Source organism: Gastrolobium bilobum, unplaced genomic scaffold (assembly GCF_033153095.1).
Source record: "Gastrolobium bilobum isolate Gb01-03AN ecotype WA unplaced genomic scaffold, APGP_CSIRO_Gbil_v1 utg11969, whole genome shotgun sequence".
Taxonomy (NCBI): Eukaryota; Viridiplantae; Streptophyta; class Magnoliopsida; order Fabales; family Fabaceae; genus Gastrolobium; species Gastrolobium bilobum.
Window position 1 is genome coordinate 314150 of NW_026898204.1, and position 18084 is coordinate 332233.

The 18084-nt window shown below is 35.1% G+C and overlaps 2 protein-coding genes and 1 long non-coding RNA gene across 3 annotated transcripts; 2 read left to right on the top strand and 1 right to left on the bottom strand.

The window, feature by feature from the left end:
* The first annotated feature begins 1298 nt into the window (after positions 1 to 1298).
* On the top strand, positions 1299 to 9071 carry LOC133313828 (CRM-domain containing factor CFM3A, chloroplastic/mitochondrial). Its single transcript, XM_061515230.1, has 9 exons — positions 1299 to 2237; positions 3126 to 3612; positions 3686 to 3816; positions 5336 to 5686; positions 6159 to 6315; positions 6839 to 7131; positions 8231 to 8290; positions 8401 to 8487; positions 8601 to 9071. The coding sequence occupies exons 1-9, from the start codon at positions 1338 to 1340 to the stop codon at positions 8709 to 8711; spliced, it is 2577 nt and encodes an 858-aa protein (XP_061371214.1). The 5' UTR covers positions 1299 to 1337; the 3' UTR covers positions 8712 to 9071.
* Positions 9072 to 10342: 1271 nt separating this feature from the next.
* Positions 10343 to 17518, bottom strand: LOC133313824 (calmodulin calcium-dependent NAD kinase-like). The gene is made up of 9 exons (XM_061515226.1): positions 17380 to 17518; positions 17073 to 17264; positions 16484 to 16707; positions 12648 to 12709; positions 12190 to 12399; positions 11651 to 11780; positions 11088 to 11434; positions 10850 to 10994; positions 10343 to 10749 (listed from the first exon to the last, which is right to left on the bottom strand). Exons 1-9 carry the CDS (start codon positions 17396 to 17398, stop codon positions 10504 to 10506), a joined length of 1575 nt encoding a protein of 524 aa, XP_061371210.1. The 5' UTR covers positions 17399 to 17518; the 3' UTR covers positions 10343 to 10503.
* Positions 14096 to 16174, top strand: LOC133313825 (uncharacterized). The gene is made up of 3 exons (XR_009751859.1): positions 14096 to 14351; positions 15223 to 15308; positions 15829 to 16174. It is a non-coding gene; the product is annotated as an uncharacterized LOC133313825 (long non-coding RNA).
* Positions 17519 to 18084: the final 566 nt, after the last annotated feature.

An 18084-nucleotide genomic window follows, 5' to 3' on the forward strand; every position in this document is an offset into this window, starting at 1 on the left:
TAGCCGAAGAGTCACTCCTATAATTTTTGTCATTTATTCACCTTAATATATTCTAAAAGGGTTTGCTTTTTCTACCGTTAATGTAGATAACTTATTCATAATGAGCCTAAAACGACGTCATTTTGAGGCGAAAATCAAAGTATTTTTGTAATTATAATTTATTTCAGGGTTATAATAGTCTTTTTTATTATATTTTTAATTTTTAAATTTAAAATGTTGTCGTTTTGAGAGTGAATGTAGATAGCTTATCTACATTCACTTTAAAAAAATTAAATTCATTTTAAAATGGCTTAATTGAATGAAAAGAGTTCACATAATTTTATGAATCGGGCTCATATTTTTATTCTTCAAAAAGCCAAGTTTTGTTGTAGAGCCCATAACTAAATTTAAGGGGTCTAATTTAATCTGACTCTTTCAATAAATAAACTGTTAAGTCTCGATAACCAAAATTTATTGTGTAGGAGTAAGGGCATAAGAATATAAGATGAGTCAATTTGAGTTCTAAATAAGACGGATCTCGATTCTCATTGTGAAAATTCACATAATCATATCATGTGGAGAATTATAACCATACAAAGGTAGATCAATGGTAATAAAAGAGGAGAGAGAAAAAATGTTAAAATAAGTAAATTACGAAATCATAACTATTGATTTACCTTTGTATGGTTGTGATTTTCTTACATGACCATATCATATTTTTTTTCCACGCGAGAAGATCCATTTCTTAGAATTGTAATTTAGTTGGAACAGTTAATTTAATTCGTGTGAAATACATTCCTTGAATTTGTAGTCAGTATTTTCTTTATTTTCTCTTAAATGGAATCTAACAAAAGGAAAGGATAACGTTATAATGACAAATAGTTTCTTACAAGGGTAACTTTATATTGTGTAGAGTAAGTTGATCAAACCTTAGTCCTTATAATTTATTTATTCGAATAAGTGTTAGTCAAATTTAATCTTAAAAAAAATGTAAGTTAATATATAATTTAAAAAAGAGATAAAGTGAATTTTTTTATTTTTTTTTAAACAGGAGCAGAATATCAATCAGCCGAGTTGATTACCCCCAAAATTGTAAGGATACATTTTCACGGAAATGTATAAAATTTGTTCAAACCCAAGATTCAAATGCAATCAACAGAATTTTCTAGTGACCAAAAATAATATCTGAAAATTTATTTAGTGTTCTCCCATCCACTGTCGTTTTGGCGTTAGCAAAAAACAACGTGGATATTTGTCTCTCCGAAACAGGGTAAGAAGCAGAACTTAGAAGCTAACTTCCATTACCCCCTACACAACATCATCTACATTTTTTTTTTCTCTTCATTCATGTGAATGTGATGGCTCTTGTACCCACTCGCAATTTCCACCCTGCTGCAACATTCTTCGATTCATTTCACAGTTCTCCCAAGTTCCACTCTCTCCGCTTCTTCAGGTACACTTGCTGTGATAACCTCACTTTCTGTGCAACCCGGAACTGGGTCTTGTGCCATTCAATCAGTGGGAAAAGACCCTCTAGGAATTCCAGTTTTGTTGGTTTGAAAAAACCTATCTTTCATTGTAAGAGTCTCTGTAGCCAGAGCTGGTTAAAACAGTGGAATGAATCCACCAGCAAACACTATCGTCCTAAACCGCCACGTGCCGTTTTGGATTATCAAGGTTCTGGAGATGGGCATGCATCAAAATTTGGTTTTGCAAGCTCTGATGACGACGGTGACGGTGATGGTGATAGAAGTGGTGGTAGTACCATGGATAGGATTGTAGAAAAATTGAAGAAATTTGGGTATGTAGATGATGGGGTTGAAAAGCAGGGTAGAATAAAGGAGAGAGTAATAGAAAAAGGGTCCGTGGAGGATATATTTTATGTGGAGGAAGGTAAATTGCCTAATACAAGAGGTGGGTTTTCACCAGAATCTCCATTTGGAATTGGAAGCTTTGGAAGTGATGGGGAGGTAAGGTTTCCATGGGAGAAGCCAATGGTTAAAGAGGTGGAAGAGAGGAGTTCTTCAAGGAGAAAAGGTAAGACCTCTCTGGCGGAACTGACTCTTCCTGAGTCAGAATTGAGGAGGCTGATGAACTTGACTTTTCAGAAGAAGCATAAGACAAGGATTGGGGGTGGTGGAGTTACTCAAGCAGTTGTAGACAGGATTCATGAGAAGTGGAAGACATCAGAGATTGTGAGGCTTAAATTTGAAGGCGAAGCTGCACTTAACATGAAGAGGATGCATGAGATACTGGAGGTTTGCTATTTACCTTTAGCTTCTTTGTATGTTTTTAGAAGTCTTGTTTTCATTACAAAACTTATGAGATGCATGGCGGTAACAAGAAGCAAATACAAAAGTTTATTGAAGTATGACAAAATCTTTGTCAAGTATATATAAACGTGTTTAGATAGATATAAGAGGACTAGTAAAATTGCCACTGTATGCAACTTATGAGCTTCATGAAATTCTTGAAAGTAGATAGACCAACAAAATCTGTATGGGCTATCATGTCTTACACAGTGAATTGCATTTCAAAGAACTTCTCCCCCCCCTCTCCTTTTTTGGTGCTTAATATTGTCATCCAAATAGATGTCCATCCAATTATTTTTCCTGCTTAAGACATGTCAAATTAAATATGGGTAAATACGATTGACAGAGTTGGCAGTGAATTTTTTTATAAGAAAAATGTATACAAGTTTCCCTTTCCTGGGGTTGGAGCTGGGTAACCTGATTATGAAAGTTAAATTAATATCAAACAAGTTTTCTTAAAGCTATCCCTAGGACCTGTTTTGATGTTTGTAAAATTTTTGATTCAGCGTGTGAAATGCCTCTTTTTACAAATTCTCCTATGGAGTGATAAATAACTGTATCATCTTCTAGAGCACCCTCTTGAGCATGCTTATGGACCTGGAAATATTTTTCTTCTTCAACCACAACATTTGTCAGAAGAATCCGTATTATCCAAAGGGATCAATTTGAATGGTCTGTGATTACTGATTAGAATGTTGGAATTGCCTCTGCTGATTGCTGTGTTTTATGTGTGCAGATTCAATTTGGATTTTTCTAAGTTTTCTTTATATACCTCCGTCTTTAACTATCAATAACCTTTGCTATATTCTTGTCTATTCTTAATACCACATTCAGAGAAAAACTGGTGGTCTGGTGATTTGGAGGTCTGGCAACTCTGTTTCCTTATACAGGGGTGTGAGCTACGAGGATCCTTCAGTACAACAGAATAAACAGATATATAGGAAAAGCAACAATTCTTCTAAATTTTTATCAACACCTTATAATTCTGCAGCAAAACCTTCTGACTTTGCTTCTGATTCTGGGATAAATGCACCATTGGAGAAATTGGAATCTACAAGTGACCAGAAGAAAAGAGATTATCTGCTAAATGACAATTATGAAGATGAAGTAGACAAGATATTGGATGGTCTAGGTCCTAGATACACAGATTGGCCTGGGTGTGATCCATTGCCCGTTGATGCAGATATGCTTCCTGCAACTGTTCCTGATTACCAACCCCCGTTCAGAGTTCTTCCTTTTCATGTGAGATCCTCACTTGGTGTAATGCAGGCAACTGCTTTACGAAGGATTGCAAGGGCTCTTCCTCCACATTTTGCATTAGGTTTGTAACTATTTCCCTTACGCATGTGAAGTTTCGAACTTTATTCTGATTAAAAATTAATCATGACATATAGGTAGAAGCAGACAGCTTCAAGGTTTAGCTGTAGCCATGATTAAATTGTGGGAAAAAAGTTCTATTGCAAAGATTGCACTCAAACGTGGTGTGCAGATAACCACCAGTGAGAGAATGGCAGAAGAGATCAAGGTGATTAATCATGACATTTCCAGTTCCGCTAATAAAATTTGTTGACTTTGTGTAAGTAAAAGAAAATGATACAAAGTTCATATGATATATCATGCTTCGGCATATAGATATTGCATGTTCTGAATTGTCGGCAAACAAAACCACCAGCTTCATTTATCAGCTTACTTAGTTTTCTATTCCTATTTCTATGAAGTGTTCTTGTTATGTAACCCCCCGCTGGAAGCCTGTCAGGAGCCGCTCCTTGTCCGTGCCTCTTTGCACCGGCGATCACTCCCCGCCCTCGTCAGCGCTCGGGGTGTTACATGCCCACCGTGCCTTTCTACGTAAAAGATGTACTAGCTCATTTAGGAGTACCCGTAATGAATATGCTGTAAATTTTTCATCGATTATATATGTGCATACAGTGATATACTGATATTTCATTTAGGGGGAGACGTTGCTTATTCAGCTCGTTTTCCCTCTCCACAAAAAGCTAATTATGTGATTGCATTGATATTGATCATGGTGGTTAGCTGGCTCAACTCATTTAAAAATTGTTTTTCTGTTCTGGTACATCATATGAATAATCTGCTGGAAAGGGGATATAACATGGATCCTCTTGTAAAGCTATAGTTTCTAAATTTAGGTTATATTTGAAATGTTTTCATTCTTTTCCCAATTGTTATCATATCAAGTATGGTACTTGAGAAAGTATTGTCTTTCTGATTTTTAAACACTATTGTTGAGTTTAAACAATAAATGGTATATGTGGAGTAAAGGGGATTTTCCTGCAATTTGTTGCTTGGCATCACTCTATTTTACACATCCCTTTGGTGGGATTTTGTTGAATAAATCTTAAACAGAGAATTGGAGCTTATTATAATCTGCAAGATAGATGCAATATTATTTGGTTACTTCTTTCAAGGATCAATTATCCCACATGCTTAAGCTATTAGGCGGAATCAATGATTTTATACCTAACACATTCCCTTATCTGAAAACTCTTTGGGTTTGAATGTGTGGATAAAGCACAAGATGGTGATCTTGTGCTTGAATTGTAATTCTCAACAATTTGAATATGACATTGTGATGAACTAAACAATGTAGGTTAATTCATAAAAGTGGTTAATTGACCAAAGTGCCCTTATTTTAAAAGAATTTACCAATCTACCCCACTTTGGAAACTATTTACTAATCTACCTCATTTTGACGAAAGTTGACACATCGGCCTTGCCGGAAACTTCAACTTTACATGTGGCATGATCCCATTTGTCTTCAGCGGGGCCTATGCGGTCAACTTTGGTGTGGGTAAGGTAGATTGGTAAATAGTTTCCAAGGTAGGGTAGATAGGTAATTTTCTTAAAATTAGGGCACTTTGGTCAATCAGCCCATAAAAGTCTCTCGGATGGTTTTGGAATTAGCTTGGTGTTGGATGGAATTTGCTGTCAACATCAAATATAGGCATAATTAAGATAAAAAAAAAAAAAAACCAGGTATTTTGGTATACGCTTTTGAAGTACACTGTTATCTTTGGCTGCAGAAATTGACAGGTGGTATACTACTCTCCAGAAATAAAGACTTCCTGGTCTTCTTTCGAGGAAAGAATTTTTTATCAGCAGATGTCACTCAAGCCTTGCTGGAGAGGGAAAGAATGGCAAAAGCAATGGAAGATGAGGAGGAGCAAGCAAGATTGAGAGCGTCATCATTGGTCATGTCAGCTATTAATACATCAAAGCTGTCAGCAGAGGCAGGGACTCTTGGTGAAACTTTGGATGCAGATGCAAAGTGGGGAAAGACATTGGATGAGCGACACAAGCAAAATGTAATGAGAGAAGTTGAAAAACTACGGCATGCCGACCTTGTTAAAAAGTTAGAACGGAAGCTTTCCTTGGTAAGTTCTTTTAGTTCCTCAAATCAAGGAAGCCTCTTGCCATCTTTTTAATGTCTTGAATGTTTAATCTCTCTGATTATACAGCTTGATGATAATGCTCTTTTTTTCTAAGGGTTTTCTGGATGAAACTTAAATAAAACTGTGTTAATAGGGCTGAATTTTGACTACTGTTAGGCCTGAACGGCTGAACCATTTTATTATTTATTTTGTATCTGAAACTGATTCCCACATTATCAACAAGCCTAATAAGTTTGTTATACCAGTTAGACTCGTATAATTTTCAAATATGTTTAATAGGACTCTCTAATAAACCCTAGACAATCAATGCTTATAAATATTATGTACACCATGTCTGTGGTTCCTGGAGGTTTTAATAATCTTTATTGTCTTCTTTCGGTAAGTAACTTCACTCTAGGATTATTTTCCAATTTAGAATTTGCATGATTATGATCCCTGGATTTTTGCTTACCAGGCTGAAAGAAAGTTAAGGGGAGCTGAAAGAGCCTTAATGAAGGTGGAGTCGTCCTTGAAGCCTTCAGAATACAAAGCAGACCCTGAAAGCATAACTGATGAAGAGAGATTTATGTTTCGCAAATTAGGATTGCGGATGAAAGCTTTCTTACTTCTTGGTAAAGCTCTATCCAGATAAAATTGTCCTTAACTCTATTTTAGGACCACTTTGGTTCACTTCATCACTAGCTAAGTGTGGGATGGAAGAAATCAGATAGAAAAAAGTTTATCTTATAAATCTAGTCCATGGTATTAATATTCCTGAATATATCATTTCTAGAAGTAGTGAATCCATTCTTCAAAGCTAAAGCATGTTAGAAATCAGCTTTATCTTCACTTAGCCCCTTTCTTCAATCATCTTCTCCTTGATGCCTGCGAGTATACTTTCATTATTTGGTGCTTATATGTATCTAGTGTTGAAAATATTCAAGTGCGAGTTATAAAGAAGTCTCACATTGATGAGAAATGTTCCAAGTGAGTACCATATAAATGCAAAAAAGACCTATACAACTTGAGCCTTAAGGTTTTGGGTTGAGATGTGGTGTCAGCCCATTTATTGTAGTTTATCATTTGGTCCATTGGTGTAAGAATCTTTGTATAAGCTCCCCCATAACATTCTCAACATCTAGTTCGTGGTTTCAGGTAGACGTGGAGTTTTTGATGGTACTATTGAAAACATGCACTTGCACTGGAAGTACCGGGAACTGGTCAAGATACTTGTAAAAGCTAAAAACTTCGAACAAGTAAAAAAAATTGCACTAGCACTTGAAGCTGAGAGTGGAGGTGTTCTAGTTTCAGTTGACAAAGTTTCAAAAGGATATTCTATAATTGTTTATCGGGGAAACGACTACCAGCGTCCTTCAACATTGAGACCAAAGAATCTTTTGACAAAGAGAAAGGCTCTGGCACGTTCAATTGAGCTCCAACGACACGAGGTATGTATGCAGACTCTTATTTTATATTATCAATCTTCATGTAGATCTGGAGATAAACATTTGCAACGGTCATTTCTGTATTTACTGCACCTCTAAAACCACAATGTTATGGCTACCTAATGTCAGCCGGCAGGACCACTAGATTAAGGCCCATCTCTTTAATAAATAATTTATACTATTTTTCTTCTAATGTTCTGAAGACCCCTGAAAGAAATTTCCTTTTCTTTGCTCCATGTCTGGCTGAACCTTGATGAAGTTGCTGGTCTGCCAGCTGATTGCACCTTATAAAACTTTCCCCCAAATGACAGTGCCTTGTGATTTTCAGAGTATAGAATTATCTTGGTCCCTGAAAGATACATCTTTTATCAATTTATTCCCTAGAAGTTAAAATCCCCAATTTTTTCATCCCTCCATCCATTTGAGTTTAACAATGCTGACTGATTTGTCACATTAAAAGATGACATAACATGTCTAACTTCGCCAATTAGGCCAAAATAATGTTGTTTGACCAAAATATATCTCACAAAGAGTCAAAGATATACAAACTCTAAAATGAAACACACACACACAAGCTAACGACATTGTTTTAGCTTAGTTGACTGTGTTGGATATGCCATATTACCTTTTAATATTATAGGAAATCTTTTAGAGTTTTCAACATTAAACTTAAACAGAAGGAGGGATGAAAAATTTGGGGATTTCAAGTTTTAAGGACTGAAGTGATAAAAGATACATTTTGTCGGGACTGAAGTAAGATGTTACTCTAATTCTTATCTATCCATTTGTCTATCTCTCCCTCTATGTATATGTGTAACTTGAATAGAAAAGATCAGAATATTATTTTTCTAACTATACATGGTTTCATTACAATACAGAGACCTGTCTAAAGAATTGCTTATGTAAAATAAAATCTAGTCTACTGTAACTAATAATCTTTCCCAATAATAGAGTAATTTGCTATAATTACAATAACTACTAGGAATATCCACACGTTTTAGTGGATGGGGAGCTGCTACAACAGTGTATGCACATGCTTGTGTGTTTCATTCATGGTGAAAATCAATGCTCCTTGCTAAGCTCTCTTTCTATTGACAAACAGGCGTTGTTGAATCATATTTCAACTTTGCAAAGTAAAGTGGACAAGATAAGATCCGAAATAGTAAGTCCTTCCATCGTATTTTTTTTAGCATGTAGTATTGCAAGCCAAGTTGTATCTTTTATAGAAACCCCTGTTTCCTGATCTTATTTGCCTTGTATCACTTATTATAGGATCAAATGGAGATTGTAAAGGACCAAGGAGATGAAGCATTGTATGACAAATTAGATTCTGCTTATCCTACTGATGATGAGAACGAGGTTGCTCTCTTTCTCTCTATCTCTCTATCTCTGCTATAATAACCCTCCCCCCCAAAAAAAATACGACACTGTTTTTCATTTTTTATTTGTTTTAATATCTTGTTGATATATAGGTGGAGGATGATGAGGATGGAGATGAGGCATATCTTGAGACCTATAATAGTGAAAATGATAGTGAAATTGAAAGTGAAGCTGAAAGTGACAAAATTTGTTCTCCAACCTAAGGAATTTGCCTCACGAAGTTGAAGGTGAAGGGTCATGTATTTTGGTGATTCCTAACGCCCCTGTGAATCATTAAATACATTGGAACATATGCTGATTGAGGAAGAATATAACAGTCGTTCAGATCAAACCACCAAGAAGAACATACTCAATTCAATGAGTTGTAAGAGGGCATGCAACTAGACATGGTCCTGAATCTAATTTGTAAGATGTATGTATATACATTTGTTCTTGAAGTAATCTAGAGTTGAAAAAGTTAACGGGTTCGTCAATATATGGTTGAGGAATTGGACCAATATTAGCTTATAGAGGAAATATCTCCTGATTTTGAGGACTTCAGTTTTTTGGGCTAATAAATTGCTTGCAAGGGATACTATTACTATCAAAACTTTGATTCAATTTGTTTGGATTTTTCATGAAATTTTTTTACAAACTTTTTCGATTGTGAATTAATTTCTTCGTCTATTCTTAGGGCACATATTGGAAAAATATATTTTTTAAAAAGGGTATATGTAAAAGCTGTTAGACCAATGTACTAAATAAATAAACTGTGAGCACAATTTGACTCTCCAACTCTTACATAAATTTCTACTTCGCTCTAACTACCTGATATGTCCAAGTTGCCGGTTTCCAATTCTTCTATGATATCTAAACTTCCTCTCCTCGGCATATTGATTAGAAATGAACTGAATTAAAAATAAATTAAATGGAGATAATATAAGTGGAATGCCTTATAAACCTAACATTAAAGTTTTGGGTTGAAATATGATATTGAGTTCATTTACGATAGTTTTCCCCTATCATTGACTTTCCCTCCTTATCCAACATCTTGATGGATATTCATGCAAATCAAGAACCATGTTTAATCCATAAACATCCATTGCATGATCAAGTATGAAACATTTCTTCTGTTATATTAACCAGATGGTGAAAAGAGAATTCCCAGGTCTTGCATCTTTACCGTTCAGGGATCCTTTTTAGTCTCTCCTCCTGATTCATCTTTCTTCTTGGTTCTTACTTCTTTTAGAAACTCTCATTGTCTGAATTTACCCCTCTTCCTGCAATGTTTGCTGCAACCTTTGGATTTATGCATTTGGTTCCAATTAAGAGCCTTCCTGACTAGTAGAATTAAAAACAAATGTAGTCTCTTCGCCCTTCAAGAAACAGAAAAGAAATTTCACACATGTATACTTTTTGGGCACACTGCTAGGATTTCTTTGTAGTCTGTTTGGGTTACAATGCCAAGTTTTATTCAATCTAACATGGCAAATCTGAGCTAAAAGTGCTCAAATTTCAAGGAAAGGAAAGAGCTAGGAACAGAAAATGTGCAGAAACAGAACATGAATAAGAGAAGAAGACAGTCAACCACATTTTTTTTTCTGAGAATGAAACATTTTATTTTGTGAGACTAATACATACATTGAAAAAAAATAAAACATTTTTAACTGCCACAAGCTACTAACTGCTCACCCAGGACTGGCTAAAAACATGGGAACCCAAAGGCATTACTTTAGGTCCGAATTTTGATAGGCCCACAATCTTATTATCAATCAAAATCTGCAACCATTACTATAAATAATAAACATTTACATAAGTAAATGTCTCTAACTAATTTTATGTTTGTATGAAGATATCATAACATGAGCACATATCAGGAAAACGAATACATGGCAGTCTTCTTTCTTATATTAATAAACCATATGATTAATGTATATACAAAATTTGATAACTTAATACTTCGTAAGATAGTCCAAAACTTGGTTTTGACTGCAACATATCATGCAACAATATTGATTACATTTTTCTGATGGATTTCTCTATTTTCTGAATGCATTCTCTTAACTCTTTCTGATCACTCGGCCTTGAAGCTGACAGAACAATATCATTCCAAACAGAACCCGGTTCCATTATAGGGCTGGGTTCCTTGTAAAGTTCGTAGATGGAATCAGCTTCAGCATTCAAACCTCCTATCATTTTCAAGCATTTGATCTCTTCAGTATCCACTAGTAGATTGTGATCACCATCCTTCCACCCTATGAGCTGTATTGTATGACAAACAAGTTACCCTCTTAACATTTTAATACTAGTTAAGTGTAAAGTCAATCATGTCATTACAAGAGAGGAAAATGTTCTTGATTACCTTTGGCGGACCACGAGCAGAATTTGTGCTGAACAGCCTGGCATTGTCAACAAGTTTGCAGTATCTTGGAAATGCATTAGCAAATCTTTTGTGAGATTTCAATTGTGAATTTACCCTCACTGCCCTCCTTGTCATAATAGCTCTCCTGTCAAAATTCCAATGGGAAATGTTAACTTTGCCTTAACCAAAAAACACATTACTAAAATAGAAATTTAGCTGAATCCACAAGGGTATGTACCTAATGCCTCTAACAACAGCAAGATAGCCATCACAAACTACACCAACTAGCTCTATTCTATATGGCTTTCGATTGCGTGATTCTCTATTATTATTTATCTCTAGTTGATGTTCTTCTTCTTCTGCCTCATTCACTTGCTCCCAGTAGTTTTCAGTAACAGTTCCATCTTCAGCTACTTTATACCCTACCCCCATTCGGTACATACATTTGTGAACATTTCTTGCCATAGCAATAGTCTGCTCCACAAAAGGTTCCCAAGATAAGGTACCATCCATGATCACATCTCGCCCCTCATTTAGAGCTGTCACTAGTAGGGATGATGCAGCATCAGTGGAAGATTGATGCACCTAATCAGATTTAGACAAATTTAATGCAACCATTAGTTGAAAATGGCTTTATACGGGTCTAATATATCATCCATTTCGTCATAACTAAATCACCAAAGGATCTTTAAATTTTCTTTTGGATTTCTATATCATTTGGCACATGCTGTACATATTATAGTGGCAAGTTTAGAGAAACGGTGACAATAATAGCATGGAGGTGTTCACACAGAAGCATACCAATTCAGCAGTTTGGAGCATGTCATCATGATGACCCCTAGAGTTAAGGGCTCTATATATGACGTCACTCTCCTTAAAAGCATCTGCCTCAACGACCACGGCATTTTTAGCTGCTCCTGACCAAAAGGGTCTGCCAAAGCCAATTGATACATAAAAATAATCTACTTAAATCTGTAAACTAAGCTGGAACATAGTTCCTTTCATACTTAAATATGCCTGTAAACTTGAATAATCCTATTTAAGAGATTCATACCTTTACAATGGTTCCTATTTACGATACTATCATTGCCACAAGAAATAATTCGAGCTACAAGACAATTGGCTTATATGAAATAATTTGTTTGTATAAATATATAGAACTATGAATGTAATAATAATTAGTAATATTTTGTGAATTCTGTGCAAATAGAAGAACCAAACATATCCATGTCATTGACTCACTATTTTTACTTTGAGTACATTGAGCTAACACAATTTTGGTAAGACAATTAGTACTAAGCAATGATAATAGTGCAACGGTTGAGTAGGATGATTATTACTCTTTAAGAATGTCTTTAAGAACAGTGCTCTTTCCAGCTCCCATGCCACCACCCATAAGAAGCAGCACTGGACTCCTCTCACTGTGGGCCACAGGGACCATGACATCTGTACATTGTGAGTCACCCCTTATTGCTTTCATCTCTTCCACCAAAGTAGAGAACAGCCTTGTTACCTTCAGTTTCTCGCTTACTCTCTCAAACCTCTGTTTCCTGTACACATACCACCATCTTGGCTTCAACAAATTTGTTCTTAAATACATATACACATATATAGTGCCATTCTCACCTATTTAAAAGATGTAAAATGTTATTAACTTTCTCTGAAAAATTTCAACTCTGTAAAAATCTGACATTTTTAAAATAAAAAAATTATATTAAAAAAGTTAAATTTAAATTATTTGATTATGTGATAAATAGAGAAATTATAAAGAAAATGAAAATTAGAAAGAGAAATTCACCTTGTAGCTGCCAATATAATTTCCTTCAGCTTTATTTTCTCCTTAGGCTCAATACTCAAAGCCTATGATTCAGCCAATAGAAAAAAATTTAACAATCTATCTTAAAAAAATTATGGCTAGCAAACCAGAAAAATAAAAATTACCATGAGTGAATATAAAGTAATGTAGGTATATTCATTTTTTTTTTTTGGAAATATTTCAATCGGTTCATAGCTTCGCGACTAGTCCGATTCGGGATGAGTCCAGGATTAAGGCTTTAAACCCCTCCCAAAGGTGGTATTGGGGAGGATCAAACACATACTCTCACCCCCAACTGCTCAGCTCTCATGCACCAACTGAACTACCATCATTTGGTATGTAGGTATATTCATTGAATTATTGTCCGTGTGGCTATATTTGGATATTGAATTAATGTATGTAGGTCCGTATATATGGCCATATGGGAAATTATGATAAACACAGTCATTGTGGCGGGGACCATAATTTGCTTTGTTATTTAATTTTTTGGTTTTAAATTTAAAACCCCACCAAGTCGTTGAGCCTTTTCTTGTGGTATATATACTGCCACGCACTATATGTACCAAAAGAAAAGAACATAAATCTACAATTGTCGGCGTTGTAATTTCAACATCTACAAAAACAACCATTATAATTTCCCAAATTGTCTTTTAGGAAATTTCTTTTTTAAGATAAATTCCAGAGGAAAATGAGATGTATAATGACCCTAAATGGTAAATCTTAATTAGAGATTTAATTTAAGGATTTAAATGCCATAATTAGATTCAGTGAATGATTCCGAGTATTTTGACTGTAATCATGACTATGGTATGAACAGTGCGTTCTACCGGAGAATTTACAGTTATGTGAATTAACCGGTAGAGCTTAAAAGAGCAAAATAATTTTAGAGACATAATTTGATAATTCTGACGACAAATATGAGTTCAGAACGAAAAATTGTATAGTCTGGCACTTTCCGTGAAAATCTCGTGAATAGTGTTTCTACCGGGTATTTTGTACTGCTGTTTAAGCAACCGGTAGAGTCCAGAAATAAATAATTGATGAAATAAGAATAAGAAAGTCCAATATATGCCAAGCAAGTCAATATAGGCCCAAGAAAATGATAAGTTTATAAGTTTTAAGTTTTATAAGTAAATGAAGTACAATTAGTGATTCACAGTGCATTTCGTCAAAAATGGTGCAAAAATCATACTGTGAATTATGAATATTGTTTTGTAAGAATTAAAAAGTAATGTAAATGATTTTAGAAAAATAAAAATATGTTAGTAGCTTTAAGTTGGTTCCGGGTCAATTCAAGTAAAAATATGCGATAGAAAAACATCCGATAAAGCCACAAGTATTTATAAAACATAAGTGGCTTACAAAAATCACCATTCACATTTAAAAAAACTGCTCTCTTCTCTCTCTTCTACCCGAGGATCAGCCATGGGAAGGGATAGGGTTTGCTTTGTTTCATTTCTTGATTTCTCCATAAATCCTACACTAAATCATTGACCCATTATACCAATTCCATAGGAAATCACCTAAGGAAGCCATTCCACCCCTCCATTTGAGCTGATTTCGTTTGTGGAGGGAGATATTCATCACCCCATTTTTCGTGCACTATTCATCCAAGGTGGAAAAAGTGAGTTTTTGATGGAGCTTGGCTTGGAGGTTGCTTTCTAGGCTTTGGGAAGTTGATTAGTGGTAAGAAACCTTTGTTTCCATGATGTTATTTTGATGGTTTGTGTCATAGAAATTGTGAGCATGTGTTGGTGTGAAATAAATTAGTTTAAAATTTGAATTGATGATGGATTGATGATGTGTTGGATATAGGAATGTGGAATAAGCATATGAACATGTATAAAAATTGGAAAAAAAAATCCCATGGTGACATACCCTAGATTTCGGCCTTGATAGGGTAATTAGGGGTGATGCACAAAGATTTATTGTATGTATTGGGAAGATTTAATGTGCTTGAATAAGAGGAAATTTGATGAGTTAGTAAGAATGTTAAATTTGAAAGAAAATCCTTTGAAACATACCCTTGATGTTTCGGCCTTGAAGGATTTAAAGAGCTTGAGATTCCCAAAAATTAAATAGGAACTTGGTATATATTATATATTTATGTACGTGTAGTTGTTAAATTAAGTGAGGAAAATGTATTGTAAAAGAGAAGGATCCTTGGAAATCCCCTTAAAGGATTCGACATATAAGGTGTTTAGGGAAAGATGTTGTCATATTTTATTTTAATAAAATATGTGTGTTTCAAAGTATGAAAATGATAAGTCATGAAATGAAATGGTTTGAAAAGAAATCATGGAAAAATATATTGATTTCCTAATTTTAGGCCCACGGTCCTTTAAAGTAAAATGCTATGATTTATGTTGGAAATTCGTAAGGAAATGGATGATTAAATTAAAGAACACCAACGGTTATAAAGAGGTCTAGACTTGTGTATTGGCATAGGATTGGCAAAAATGCAAAGAAATGAAAAGAAGCGATAAAATGTGTGCCTTATGTGAAAGCTAGGCATGATGGCATTTTATTAATTGGTATTTGTGGATTCTTGCTCTAGGTGTACCTAGGGAAATGAATCAGAATCTCTTGAAGATATATAAGTAACTTGTGCAACAAGTAAGGGTATTGGTAAAGCTTCAAGAGGTAAGCTCTATGTTTAAGGAGTCTTTTCCTGCTTGAGTGCTCCACCATGGTTAGTGAACTATGGTTGGACTGTATGACTGTGATTTAGATGCTTTGTATAGATGCATTCATATAGAGTTATTTGATAACATGATATGTTTTGCTCTGATATGACTTCTGTAATATGATTTCTGTAACAATCTCTGGCCATTGATTGTATAGTACCCGGATGTCCGCTTTGGGGTCCTCCCTCGGGACTGATGGTGTACGCCTCTGATATGTCTGGTTCCGCTTTGGGGTCCTCCCTCGGGAACACGTGCGTTGATTTCCGCTTGGGGTCCTCCCTTGGGAATGACGGCGCACATCTCTGATATGATATGGATATATGCTCTGTTCTGTTATGATATCTGTTATATGTTGTATTTGTATACTCTGTATCTGACTTTCATGCAGGAGTGAGCCAGGGGTATGGAGAATTCTCTATAAACCTGGAGCTTACTGAGATTTGTAATCTCACCCCTCTTTGGGGACATATTTTCAGGTGCCCAGATTCCCGGTGAGTCCTCACTAGGCAGGGACACGACACGTGGCTGAGGCAGTTGACAGATCGGATTTTGAGTGGCTGTAGGCTACTACCTTTTGGAGTGTTTGATGTCTTTTAGTATTTCCGCATTTGATGGATCACGATATTGATCCTTTATTTTGTATATGGCCTGTATATGTTTTGTACATGTCTGTCACTTGGAGGCATGTACATTTGGGTATTCAGGCACGTTATATGATGATGTATTATTCAGTTTATGATTACGTGTTGGATTGCATGCTGTTAGATATAGTGGCACTGAGCCAAGTCATGCATGCGCCCATGGATGGGCATTTGATTATATTTGTGTAAACTGCTTATCAGGAAATGCATCTGAGTGGGATTGGAAAATCCCCAGTTGTCCGATTTATAGAGGAAACTCTGCCCGATTTTCGTTTACGACGAAAGAGAATTTAAAAAGAAAAAGAAAAAGTTAGCTCGTATTTTCGTAAGTTAAGTCTTCCGTTGTTTTCTGTTTTATCATATGTATGTTAATTGAACCGGCTCGAGACGGGGATGTTACAAGATGTAGCAAGGAATGAGAATAATAGATGAAGTGGAACCAAAAAGAAAAAAGAAAAATACAGATGAATGTGATGAATGAATTATATACCTGACTAATCATAGATGCAGCTTGGTTCCAGTGAAATGCGAAATAACTGAGGATGCATCTGTCAAACTCATCAACCAATTTCACATATAGAGAATCAGTTTCCTTCTCTTTATCAAGATATTCATAGATGCTTTCTTCACACCCTTTGAATTTAATCAAATAGTCTTGGGCCAATCTACATAGCTCTGGCACCTCACTAGCATCTTCAAATCCTATCTGTCTAGCTGCAATGAAAATACAAACAGTCAAGCTAAAATTCATCCGCATTTCATATTTCTAATTTTCTAAGCACATGGAACATTAATGTCCCACTCAAGTTAGAGATTCATCCATAACCTCCCAAGAAAACTGGATAATGAAAAAAGGAGATTCAATAATTAAATATATGAGTTATATAGTTTAATAGTTAAGCTCAATAAATGTTTTCTCTCTTGTCTTGATCTCAAAGTTGCTTCCCTGCCACCATATAATAAGTTATTTTAAATCCTCTCATCTCATCTCATCTTTTCTTCTTATCCAAAAATCTTAATTACAAGGTAAATTTGTATTAGCAAGAGAATTAAGGAGAAGGCCTAGGAAACATACATACCAACATAGTGGGAGAAAGTTTCAATCTTTCCAACACGGCCGGATTCTGTCCTATGTAATTGGGGAATGATATTCTGGTCTCCCACCACCGTGGATTCAGGCCGGCGGTAACGTTGGGCGGCGGCAATCAAACTGGCGAAGGTGGCAGCCAGAACATGTGTGAAGCTGCTGACACCTTTACCCATAGAATCATCTGAAAAAAACAGTTTGTTGTAAATAAACATAAACATATGCTGCCAGTGAAGACAAGAAAAGAAAAGAGAGGAAGGGTGGTTACTGGTTAGTTTGGTTTAGCTAAATTAAATTACCTTGGTGTTGCTGCTGCATCTTGTCGGAGATTCAATGGCCACAGCAGCAGCTACTGTGACTTGTTAAATGGATAAACTTTCAGGATCTCTTTTTATTGGCATTTAAGTACTGAGGCGACTGCAGAGATATTAATATTTTATTTAAAGCAACGCACATGTGTTAAGCGTTGTGTAACTACCTTGTACCCATCAATCATTAAAACAATGTGTTTTGTTTTGTGGGTAGAAAATTGATTTTTACGCGTTTCTGTCTAACATATCGCTTAACATCTCGTAATATTATTACGAGTTAAATAATTATTTTTTTTAAAACTTTCTTATAAAGTTGTTGAATTCCTTTTTTTCTAAAAAAAACAATTCAACCACTAACTACTTTTAAAATAATTAAAATTATAAGAAACAATTTCTTCCATTGATTTTTGTGCAGTATTTTTTTTTTAAATAAATATGAGTGCCATACAAGATGTATGTATAGCATAAATTTTTTTCTCGTATATGAAAAAATTATAACCTTAAAATTATACACATATATAATAATAGCGCATTACTTCTCTTACGTAAATTGACAGAAATCCTGTCCCCACCTGACCAAAAAAATGGGCCCACAGGTTTAAAAAAAAAAGAATTGGATACGTTTTTCCATGTATTTATAACATGAGATTGCTTTACAAACTCATTAAATTTAATTATACATATTATCAAAAG

Coding starts and splice junctions, on each gene's coding strand:
- LOC133313824 (XM_061515226.1), bottom strand. Junction 12,400..12,647: donor ATTATATTGGCAGCTACAAG/GTGAATTTCTCT, acceptor GTATGTGTACAG/GAAACAGAGGTTTGAGAGAG. Junction 10,995..11,087: donor GCTGTTGTTAGAGGCATTAG/GTACATACCCTT, acceptor GAATTTTGACAG/GAGAGCTATTATGACAAGGA.
- LOC133313828 (XM_061515230.1), top strand. CDS start 1,338: ATGGCTCTTGTACCCACTCGCAATTTCCACCCTGCTGCAACATTCTTC. Junction 5,687..6,158: donor TAGAACGGAAGCTTTCCTTG/GTAAGTTCTTTT, acceptor TTTGCTTACCAG/GCTGAAAGAAAGTTAAGGGG. Junction 7,132..8,230: donor TTGAGCTCCAACGACACGAG/GTATGTATGCAG, acceptor ATTGACAAACAG/GCGTTGTTGAATCATATTTC.